The sequence below is a fragment of the Phaethon lepturus genome, unplaced genomic scaffold (genome assembly GCF_000687285.1).
Source record: "Phaethon lepturus isolate BGI_N335 unplaced genomic scaffold, ASM68728v1 scaffold42704, whole genome shotgun sequence".
NCBI classification, from domain to species: Eukaryota; Metazoa; Chordata; class Aves; order Phaethontiformes; family Phaethontidae; genus Phaethon; species Phaethon lepturus.
In genome coordinates this window covers 51,856-64,195 of record NW_010533341.1, presented here as the reverse complement: position 1 = coordinate 64,195, position 12,340 = coordinate 51,856, and the positions used below count along the sequence as shown (strand labels likewise).

The 12,340-nt window shown below is 41.9% G+C and overlaps 1 protein-coding gene across 1 annotated transcript in view; it reads right to left on the bottom strand.

Moving 5' to 3' along the window:
* The window catches only part of NLK (nemo-like kinase), a 63,369-nt gene continuing 51,029 nt past the window's right edge, over positions 1-12,340 (bottom strand). The window contains 5 exon segments of the mRNA XM_010285149.1: positions 1-698; positions 1,210-1,303; positions 3,069-3,267; positions 5,002-5,088; positions 10,135-10,236. Of these exon segments, the coding sequence (XP_010283451.1) occupies positions 644-698; positions 1,210-1,303; positions 3,069-3,267; positions 5,002-5,088; positions 10,135-10,236 (537 nt within the window). The 3' untranslated portion in view covers positions 1-643.

Below are 12,340 nucleotides of genomic sequence, written 5' to 3'. Positions count from 1 at the left end.
TAAATATATATATATATTTATACTGGGTAAGGAAACAGAAGTTTAGTCTCTCCTAGTCACAAACTCATTCTCTCTACTCACAACATTTGATTTTAGAACAGCACACATCACCATCACAGCTCTAGTGAGAAGCTATTTATAGGACTTGATCATCAGGTGACGTGCCCACTTACTGTGGCCACTGTCACCCGACGTGACTTCATGATTGGTCGCAGTCAAGTTTTCTGTATTCCTTAGTTTTAGAAAACCCAAAATCTTCAGGAATGGCTCAATATCAAAATGTATGTCTATCTTTTTGTACAATCTCACTTCGATAAAAAGAAAAAAAGAAAAAGAAAAAAGAAAAACCTCCCCGAATTTGGTTCAATTCTGTTTGTTCTGAGCTGAGCCATCACAGCTGCACTAGAATTCATAAAACACGTGCAACTCTGGGTAAAATATTTTCTTCTAAAAGCACAACCACTTTACAAGATTAAAAGTCTAGTACATTTCTAAATATTATTCATATTGTACAAGTAGTGGTTGTTAATTTAAAACTTCATTAGTAAAATTACAGTACAAGCATGATTAACCTCCAGAATTGCAAATCCCAGACTCCAGTGGAAAGCTACGTTACATCTTCAGTAGTATTTTATCTTCCACTTTATTCCCAAACCAGTGGAGATGGCGGCATCTCAGATGGTTGAGCAACTGTGGAACTAGAATGCAGGTGATACAGAAAATCAGTGTTCATTTGCAGTAGCTAATAGACAAGAAAGTTAATGCTCCACCAGTAAGCAAACATTTAAAGGAAAACAAAAAAACCCCACCAAAACCAAACCAAAACAGCCCAAGACCAACAAATATTTCGCTGTACTTTATCTACTTATTTTCTTAACGATTTTTCATCTATCAGTCATTCCTTTTACAGTTTTTACAGTGCAATTCCACAATCAAAATTCAACCCGTCAACCTTTCAATTCTAATTTTTAGTCTGACTTCTGTACTTTTACGCAAAAATAGTACTTGAAACTTTTGCACATTTTACTTAAATTCTAGAAGAATTCCTAACAATATTTAAAAATGTAACCATACGAGGTATTTTTTTGCAGAAGTTATCTATGGGCCTTTCCTACTCTGAGAAACTTAAAACATAAAACATTTTGGATGTGTGAATTCTGTACTACTAATAAATGTGAATTAATATCAGATGAGATTACATACAGTTACCTAATAAAGCTCTTAAAAGCAGCAGACTGAGGGTTGATGCAGAGAGGCACTCTGTTTCCTTTCTGCTGTTCCAAAATGAACTGATGAATTATTTCTGCGCATAGGAGAAAAATGAAAAACACCGTATCATTAAAACTTTTTGCTTCAGTAAAATGCAACGCAGACTGGAAGAAAATGTAGCTTCCTTTACGGAACGCACATTTTAGTGAGGGTAAAAGAACTCCAGCTTCCCTAAATCTAACCTGATGCCATACCTCACAGCATAAATTCACAGAGAACTCTTACACGGACACCGAAAGAAACGTATATAAAATAAAACCCTAATGACTGCTCTAGTACGGAACTGATGATAACCAGTTATAGATTAAATCCCGATTTTAGGGTATACTGTTTTGAAAAACAAAGAATTCTCAACTTGAACTTGATTTGCAAACACCAAGAACACAGCTCTATCTATTACTCAGTCCAGTTCGACTCATTAATTCAGTTACTACCACCAAGCACAAAACTGCCACTTGAGACGATTAAGACAGAAAAGTAAATTTTCCTGAGGAAAGAGGGAACTGTATGTACAGTTGCCAGACAAAACATCTTCTCATGCACACGCGTGCACACAGACACACCGAAAAACAGAGCCGGGAAGGTTTGGCAACGGGCTGCTCCTCCATAAGCAGCAGCGGAGGTCCCCATGCCCGGACGGGGCGTCAGAGGCAACGTGCCGGAATCGGCACTGCTGTCGGCAAACTTTAAAGGCAGCGTTCAGAACAACAGATTGCAGAGACGACAGCAGATCTACACACAGCTCTGCAAAGTGGTGCCCAAAGAGAGGAGGAGAATGGAAAGAACGACAGGATAAAAAGAAAACAACGTTACGAGAACTTGTATGAACTATGACGGTGAATTTCAGAACTACAAGGTCAGGATATATCCGAAATAAGTCGCATTATCATGGCAACATCACGGAGTATTTTTGTCCCAAATGACCGAATCGTTTGTTAGAAACTGCTGAGGTAACACGTTTCTTCTCCCTCTCTTCCTCTTGAGTTACTCGAGCTGCCACCGAACAGAACCTAAATCCCGACGACTGTTTCTCACGTTGCACTGCTCTCGTACAAGGACCGCTTCCCTGCTCGGATCCGATTTCAAAAGAAACAAAGTCCATTTTATGGCTTGTTTGCTAAGATAGAATCAGACTTCAAATCTCCAGTGCCACAAAGCAGCTGCTGGCATTTGGTAACCACCTGCAGCAAGTTCCCTCTCCCAGGCGTCAGGGCTGACTCTCCTCAAGACAGCGTGTCACGACTCGCAGTGCACCCTCGGCGCTGCGGCCGGAACCAGCGCGGCACCAGCAACACAGCTTACGACGGCAGCGGCTGAAGACACCCGCACTTGACGTGGACGCTTCAGCGTGAGCAGACCGACATGGGAGAAATGAAGCAGGAGAACTACGAGCCTACCCAGCCTCAGTGACTTGATGGCGCTGACCCCTTCCGTGGACAGCTGCCGCGGCAGCGCCCCGCAGCCCAAAAAGGCAGCAACAGGGATCTCCCTCTCCCCCCGGTGCAATCCTTCAGCAGAAGAGCGGCGCGGGGAACACTGACACCAGAGAGGAGCACTACTAAGCAACAGACTTCTGCATGTCAACAAACGTGTGTGACACTGTATTATGTCAGAACATTTACAAGCAATCCTGCTCCTTTACTGAAAAGACATTATTTCCAGTACCTACTATGGAAAAATACCTAAAAGAAAAAACCACCTGGGTTAGTATATGGATCCGGATTGCACATCCTAACTACGTGCTGCTGGAGGATGGAGCAGGAAGATAAATGCAGATGCAAAAGTTAACTACTACTCACCTTTAACCTGCCGAACAGAACTGAGGTTCTTTTCAAAAGTGTCATCAAATTTGGGATTAGTGATGGGTTCAAAATCACTAGTATAAACTCTTCCAGTAGATGTGGAAAAACAACATTTACACATACAAGTGTGGTATCGCAACCGCCCTTCATCAAGATATGGGTGAGCTAAGGCATCCTTAGCAGATATTCTTTTGGACTGAAATGTTGAATTTAAAGAAAATAAAATGATTAAAAAAAGAGTTAGGATATTTGCAGAGGTATTGAAACAGTCTAAAGAATACTTACTCATCAATTAATCTGAAATTGTTTTATAAATGCCTAATCACGTTAAAGGATTAGTTCAGGTCAGAAAATGTTTTCTATCTGCAAACACTGCCACTAGGGGGAAGATTTTACTTAAAAACAAGCAGCGTTGCTAAGATGACATTGACCTTTCTGTACCATAGCTAATGATAGGAAATGCTGCTAATATGATTTTTGGAAATATATTTTTCAATAATTACTTTCTCCAGATGACCTTAAAATTATGACTCCTACAGCAAATCAAAATAAGCCCAAAGAATTTAATGTTCGCAAATAAGGCATTTTGTAGGTCCATACTCTACAAAACATTTTAATGTGTCCTTAAGCACATATTTAAATAAAACACAAATTTAAGCATCACTGGTAACAGAATAATTCAGGATATAGCATCTGGAGTTCTGAGAAATGCTCCACACATAAAGTTTCAGCAAAGAAGTGGTGAAGGAAGCGCAGGGAAGAAGGTGGTCAGTGCAGTGGTTTAAATTATAAAGTCTACTTCCACATTACTAAGACCTTTTTTGTACGTAACTCAAGTACTCAGCCTGTAGGTGTCCAACACCATCCCATCAAAAAAAGAGATTACTATCAGTTCCTAAAGAATTGCAGACAGAAGTGCTACTGTAAAATCAAGCTGTAATGAAATCCGTTGTTATAGGTGAATTAACCCCCCCCACCAAACAGAACAAAAGTTATTTGCTCAAAGTTACGGAGCAAAAGCAGTGGCAAAGCTTGAAGTACAACCCAACTCTCCCAATTCCCAGGATATTTTTTAGATTAAATTAAAATCACCTGTTTTAAAGGATTGTCCTGATTCTTTAAAAAAAAAAAAAAAAATCAAACCCACACTTATTTAAATGTGATTTGGGAATAATAGTATTCTGAGCACTGAGGGAGTTAGAAAGGAAAAAAATTAAGTTTGTTTATGTGGAAGTTATGATTTAACACTTCTATGTTTTTGTTCAGTAAAGTGATCTTAAGGTTTAAAAGAATAAAATCAAAAGGTACTGCCTTCTGAATTCTTTATCAATTTCAAGCTTCCCCCTTCGCAGTTCAGTCAATTTGCCTGTTTTTCTTTTGAAATGTTAGGGATTTTCCTGTAAAGACGAAATAACTAAGACCGTCGATTCAGGTATCAGATATTCTAGTGACAATTTCGTCTAGTAAGCCCAAGAGATGAAATCCAAAACCCACAGCAGCAAATTTTTATTAGAAAAACAGATGCTCAGTGGAAAAAAGATGTGACTAGCAGGAATTTTTTGTGTGTTGCAAGACCACGAACACCCACGCGTCTCTAATTAGAACTGCATCGAAGTATCTGATGTTCTGCTACCTACACCTAGCTAGGAAAAGACAGCGTGATTCACGAACACCCTCATCTTGCTCACTCTATCGTAGCTTTCTTCAGAAGACCGCTAGACTTTAAATGCCAAAGCCCCATTCCAGGGGAAAATTAATCGACCAATTACAAGATGATACTTTCACGTCTTTTACAGACCCAAAAGTACTGGAAATGCAATGTAGAAGAAAATGAGTTAAAGGAGTCCTTTACTTAAAATATTCATTTAGGTAGCAGACAACAAAAACTGTTAAAACAGAAGTATGAGAAATAATTTAAAATCATACTCACTGGATCAAAGACCAACATTCTGCAAAGGAGATGAACTGCTTCATGTGTAGCTTGACTGGAAAGTGTATATAGGACAGGAAGGGATGGCTGTAGGGGAAACAGGAGAAAGAAAAGTACAGATAATCGTCCTGTCAGGTCCATCAGCAAGAAAACGCTGTTAGTGCACACGTTATTTTATAGTTACCAAGGACAAACTTCTTGTTAACAAGGACCCGCACGACCTAGCGCTTTCCGACAGGACAATAATCACTACTGCAGAACTCGGCAATTGTAAGAGAGATCCAACTGCTCGGTTTTTTTCCTTAGCTCAGATGTAATCCCCGGACAAACCTGTATTTTATTTTTCTGTGTAGACACCACTTTAGGCCGGAGCCGTTCAGGGCTTTGATTAACCACGTCACTTCCAGTATTTCATTTTTCCGATCTCAATCGCTGCCAAACCGTGGATTATTTTGTGTTGCCTTGCCCAGGCGATCCATACCTAACTGACAGCGACATCCAGCACAATTCACATGACCTTCAGGCATAAGCATTTTACAGAGAGATAAATAGGCCAGCGACCAGGCTCGGAGGGCTGGGGGAGGGGGAAAGGGGCACTCTCGGGGCACGAACCGCACGGTTCAAAAAAGCCGGAACAACGCAGCCGCTGCGGCAGCGGCGCGATTCCCGCTCCGGTCAGCCCCACAAAGCCACCTCTGCAGAGCCCCTTGCTCCCGCCTTTCCCCGTTTCGCTCGCAAGCACGACAGCCCGTCCGCTCTGCAAGTGTCCGGTTTTAGCCGAGCGAGAGAAAACCTGCGGTACAAATGCCCAAGTACAGACAGATTTTGAAGACTGGGGACGTCCAGCCCCCGTTCCGGGAACACCAGCACATAACCCTCCGGACAGCTACGGGCCTGGGGGCGAGCACGCGTCCCCAGTCTCAGCAGCACCGATCCGCACTGCCGCTTCAACCAGCGGGAAATACTTTAACACGATTTCACTCAACATATAAAGTTGACAACTTTTAACTGCACGTGCTCTCTAGCCTGAAAGTCTACTTTGACTCTGCAATTGAATGTTAGCACTAAGGCAGCAAAACGCAAAGACTACCCCTGTCCCCACACTCCTAACGCACGGGAAGAAGTACTGCCTGAAGTCGCCCAAAATGTAAAAAAACCCCAAAAAACAACCCCAAAGAACCCCAAACCAACCACCAATGATGTAACGTTATATGCCGTTCATTTTAAAGCACGAGTTATATCCTAGACTCTCTGGAATGAGCTGCAAAGTTTTGGTTTTTTTTTTTAAAGCTGCATCAGTGCCAGTTTCCAAAATCAAGTTAAAATATTTTCCTGCTTAATTGACATCACTCTATTGCTAGTTAGCGTAAAGAATGGCAGTAGAGCGCATTACAGCTAGTCTTCAAAGCAAACAAAGTGTCGCAAAACAAGTGAACAGTCACTCCTCTGAAGCGAAGGGAAAAAGAAAAGAAAATAGTAAGATGGGGGAAAAGAAGTCTCAATTTTCACACTTAGAAGAAAGCAAAACCACAAACTTATTGAAAAAAGAAACCAAAACCACCAATGAAAGCAAAAATAAAAAGCCCCATAGGTATTAGCACAGGAACTGCTGCAAAGAAAACTCCCACTATAGTGTGTTACTTCCAAGCCCAACACTCCTAAAGTTCCCTCTTTTTTTTTTTTAAAAAGGAAATAAACCACCACATACACGTGCAGCCACACCCACCCACCTTTGTATTCTTGCCATGAAAACTGGAACAGCTTTCATACGAGCTAGTGAATGCAGGTGTTGGGAAGAGCCATCAGGGCAGGAAGGATTACACGGAGCGCTTCACGAGTGCGTGCGATGAGTTACTATTGAGGTGTGGGGAGAAAATACCAGCCGGCCGGCAGAAAGGACTAAAACACTCTGCGTAAAATATAACAAATCCATTGAAAGCTAGCTAGCGTATTTGTGGGACAATAGTCGCTGGCAAACTTAGACCTTGTATTATATTCGCATGGATCCACAGGATTTCCAGATCTGCATTAGCTCTACACAGACTTTTAGCCGGAACGCGATGCTAATATTTGGCAGGCATCTGTTGCTCCTACCTGTTTCGCAAAGCAAATGAATAGAAGTTATTTAGCTGCTGTAAATCTGTCAGTGTATATAAAAATTACACCTCCGCAGCGACATCATTCTAAATTAACGCTGAACTACCAAATACAGCACTAAGCACTTCCCAGCCTTGGTTTCCAAGTGCAGTCTGTAAAATATAAAGCTCTAATATTTGGTAACTTCATATGATTTTTCTAATTAGCAAGTATCATCTGCACAAAAAAGCACTGTCATCCCGAACTGTGGTTAAGTAGGTTTCATCCATAAACTGGGGCAGAAAACTATGATTACATTCCTCACTTCGGGAAGCTGTTGCATCCAATACAAACGGAGGATGCACTTTTTTTGCTGCGCTTACGCCCCTTGCCTGCAGCTTGTCTGCCATTCCCAGAGCATCTGGCTCCGCACGGCTTTTGAGGACAGCAGTTTCTCGGCAAACCGCAATCAAGTGCGCAGCTATGGGTCAGAAGCAGTCCTGACAAGAGTACCAGCAAGGGCAGAAGAAATTGGTAAAAACTGAACTGCTGTAAGATTTGATTATCATGGAATCAACGGTCAGGTCCTTTAGCAAGCAACGTGCATCCCACTGGATCTCTCTCCTCCGTAACAGAGGATGGAAGGACCGCACGGGGAGGGAATGGGCCCCAACACGTTTCCCTTTGGTAAGTGGGTCAGCACGCGCCCCGCGTGCGGTGCCCGCACCCCGCCTGCGCACGCGGGAGGGGAGGAGACGCTCTCCCGAGGGCTGCCGGCTAAGCGCCTTGGTCAAGTCACTTACCTGTAGTTTGAAGTAAAACTTTTAAACACAAAACTGACGAAGAAGTCTACATTATATGTAAATTTTCATTATGCCAACACGCAGTGGGGTGGGGTTTTTTAAAGCAGAACGTTCACGCGTTAATCTATTTTTACATAAAGCAGCAAAATGCTTTACCCCTTTACTCCTACCATGCTCACCTACATCGATTAAAAATAGTTTGTGCGACAAAGTAATCACCAGTTTCTAATTCTGTTTGCTCTCCCTGTTAATCTAATTAAGAAACTGGCAACATTTAGCTGTTTATAACCAGGAAAATCTCCATTTTAAACGGAGATTTTAAATTCTAAAAGACAAAACGCCATCATTTTGAATTCGCATTCAAATATGAAGCGTGCTTGACGTTGAAAACAGAGAAATATCGTTAAAGAAATCAACTAGAGGCACTGTAACCCCCTGTTTCCAAGTTGCAGATGAGCACACCAGCTCGAGAGACCGTTCCGCTTCTGCGGCACTCCATGAAGAACGGACGTTGTTTTCCTCCGCAGACACAGAACTAACCACTTACAGTTTCCTTCCTACGGCTCAGTGGCTATAGGACATTAAATCTGTATCGGAACCGTTCCATAGCATTTCACCTCACTTGCTTTTTAGTATTCCCATCATTCAGTGGGTCGAGAGACGCACAGTTTCAGCGGCTTGTACGAGAAGCCAAGGCCTTAGCTCTAGGATTAGAAAATCATGAGACATTCTTGTACCCATTTCGATTCTTGATAAAACATCCTGGTTTGACAAACTGGACAAGGCTAACAAATAAATTCCCAGAGTTCTTGCTTACTACCACCAAGACCACACACTTTGGAAATGTCAAGCCATTATCAAATTATTAGAGTTGAAAACCAATGTATTCTATAAAGTATCTGGATGTATTTGTATACTGTGATATATTTTTATATATAAAGTATAGTGGATGTACTTCTCCCAGCATCAATCACTATAATTTATTTTTTCTTAAACATCTTAAACCTTGAACGTGCAGGACTACATGCTTAAAAGTTACAACTCTTCTTGCATGTGATAGCAAAAAAAAAAAAAAAAGACTCGATTTGTTTTAAAAATGGTAGAGAAAGTCTTAAGAAAATCCTCCTATTATTAATGTTAAAAGAAAAAACCAAACCTGTCATAAAATGGAATAGTGACAACTTGATGTAGTGAATCAAAAGTGCCAAGGAGGCAGAACTCCCACGTGTTAATAATATAGCATAAAACATATTCAGTGCTCATTTCTATGGTAACTACTATTGTGGTGAGTAGACATTTGAGAAATTACTTCAACATGCAGAAAATAAAAATGCAAACTTAACTACTGGAAAGATCTGATGTATTAACATGTACGGGTTACTAATTTTGTTAATTTTTACTATCTAACGATCATTAAAATGACCATATCGGATGGACGTACGCCTTTATTACTGCATAAGAATTTCTTTTTATCTATTAACAGTACATTTAATTTGCCCTTTTTATTGTCCAGTCAGCCAAATGACATCATCCTGCCTTGTTTCTCTGTTTTTGTGCGTGTGTTTTTTGTTGTTTTTTTTTTTTTTTTTTTTTCCCCCAGTAACTTTAACTTCAGTTATATTGACTGTTGTATCTCAGTTTTCAATGTTAAAGCCTTTCACAAACAGCTCAGGTCACTGCACAGATGTGCGAGGGGATTCTCTGGTGACGAGTAGCTGGCCTGTTCTGCTTACGCATCCGGGTAACCGGTGATTGCCCCTTCTAACGCTCCAGATCCTGTCAGCAGCGCAGTCCCTCTGGGGTGTTCTGAACTATACCGTCGATTTTAATTTACGTCTCTTGCCAATATTATCACTTACATTTAACATCTTCATTCAAAACAGCTATCAAAACACCGTCACTTCAAAAAAGGAGACGTGCACCTGTACCATCAAGCCAAACAATGCATACAAGACAGAAGCCAGAAATGCGCTGTGCTAGTGAAAAACCACCCTGCCACAGTCGTAGTTTGAGTAACCACACCATTAACCCGTGCCACCGCACCACCGCAACGCCTCTGGTGCTCTGGCCCCGGTTTACAGGCAGAGACAGCTCTGAGATTAAACACCCACACAAAGCATTTATGAACGTACACGCCGCGCGAACGCAACCAAGGCGCGAGGCACCGCAGCGGCAGCATCGTGCACGGAGGGAATCCTAACTCGGGGGCTGGCCGGAGGGTTGCCAGGAGGCGGCCGGCAGCGCCCAGCCGTACCTGTTTATGAGGACCCCTGAGTATGTGTGCCTTGGCGCCTTCACAAGCCGTCCTCATCGCTTCCAGCGACGGTGTGCCCAGCAGGTCTGTGATCAAATCCAGCTGCAGGGACAGAGCATACAAATTTGAGACCTTACACATATACTAATATATATTTCACTATGAGAGCAGATTCTTAAGCTAACGTACATTTCGTTTCAGGTACGAATCGGTTCAAAACCGCTATTTTATGGATAGTAAACTACAAATATTAATGTATACATTTAGTAGATAGCAAATACAAACATCTGTAGTTTCACTGAAAAAGCCCTAACAGAAGCTGATTTTCAAGTTTGGGAGCTTTTTTTGTTTACGGGTTTAGCAAAATATTTTATTGCAATTTAAAAGTCAATTTTACATTATTAAGAAAATTGTTAAAGTACTGTTAATGGTGTGTTACTCATTCTAAAACCCAAATGTTCTCAACTGAACGTCAGCATTGCATACCCATACACCACAAAAATTACACAAAAAACCCCAGGTCAACTACTTCTTTACACAAAATATTGTGCCATCAACAGGAATAAAATTATAGAAAATGGGGAAAAAGCCTCAGAACTACAGTACAAACATACTATATAAAAAATGCCAATATATGAGAAAAATAAATTAAAAAAAAAAAAAAATCTGTCCAGCACCAGAGCAATGAAAAGGAGTGGTGCTGGTTATAAGGAAAACAAAAGCTACCCAAAAAAGAGTAAAGACGATGCTGTGTTTAAAACTGGTCTCAACTTTAAATGAAATTACATTTCATTCAAGTTTTTCGTTCTGGAAAGCAACAGACAAGCTTTCGGTGGTGAGATCAGCACCCTGGTTCCAAGTGCTCCCTCGCGGCCACCATCCACCCGCGCCAACGAGCCACGGCAGAGTCTCCTCTGAGAATAAACCCGTTATCATCCGCCGACAGGCCCCGACTGCAGGAAAACCACCCACTGACTGTTGCTGTAACACTGTGAAAGGTGGCTGCTGCTGCCACACCAAACTGTGTTGGTGTCTTCTCTCCATCTTTTCCCCACTCTCCGGCAGAAGCACTAGTCTGTCCGGTGCCTCGATGCACGTGCCGCGTCACAGCTCGGTACCGAACGCGCATCCTCCCGTCCGCCTTGGCACGGCGTGGCCAGGGCTAGTATAGCTTCACAGAGGAGTGACAGCAAAGTACTTACGTTTGTAAGGAGATCGAAAACTAGTGGGAAAAAAAAATCCTAAACCTTGAGGTTTTTAGACGTGGAAAGATATAATTGAGAAACAAGACACATGGAGCTGATATAATAGAAGACTGATGTATTTACAAAATACAAAAACTAACATAATAAATTATACCAGCATATCAGGGAACGTAGACTGCATAAACGCCTGTATTTTTCAGTGAACTATTCCTGAAGCACACAGCAATGACACGTTAATATACGTTTATACCTATATATATACAGGTACGGATATAAATTCACACACTTTATTCTAACGGTTACGAGAAAAAACACTGAAAAAATTTTCATAATGATCTCTTGAAAGTTCATTTTTAATATCTCTCAAGATAGACGTTCTCTTGTCATAGTCCATACATTTCCAATACACTCGCAGCAGAGTTTTGTTAAGCAGTCTGATTTCATTTATCTAAATGCATGTCGTCAGTCATTAAGCATATTTTTCTACAGTATTACAAAATATATTTTGAAATTTTAGTGTAAAAATAGAAAAAATATCACAAAACATTAATTTTGAATTCAACTGATGTCAGCTGCATGAATTTCAAGTCTTTTGGGTATATAGAGTGAATCTACATTATTATATGATTATTTTAGGTCGGAAGAAGTGCACTTTCAGAGCTAACTTCTCGGCTGCCGCCACTGCCTGTGCCCTGGTCAGCACCGCGCCGAGCACGGGCACCGGGCTCCTTCTAGGTGGGACTGCCTGGGGGATGCGTTTCGTGAGAACATCTAAAGGTACTTTATCTGCCAGCGGGCATCCTGCCTGTGCCAGATCAGGCCCACTCCGAAGCACATCTCCGCTCCGAACCGTGGGAAACGGCGGCGGCGGCGGCAGGTCCTCGGCACCGACCACCGTGCTCTACAGATGCCCTCCTGCCGGTGTGCGCCCAGCGCTCCCGTAAGCGGTGCTGACGTCGGGAAGGCAGAAGCGGAATCCAGCAATAAGCACACGCTCGGCA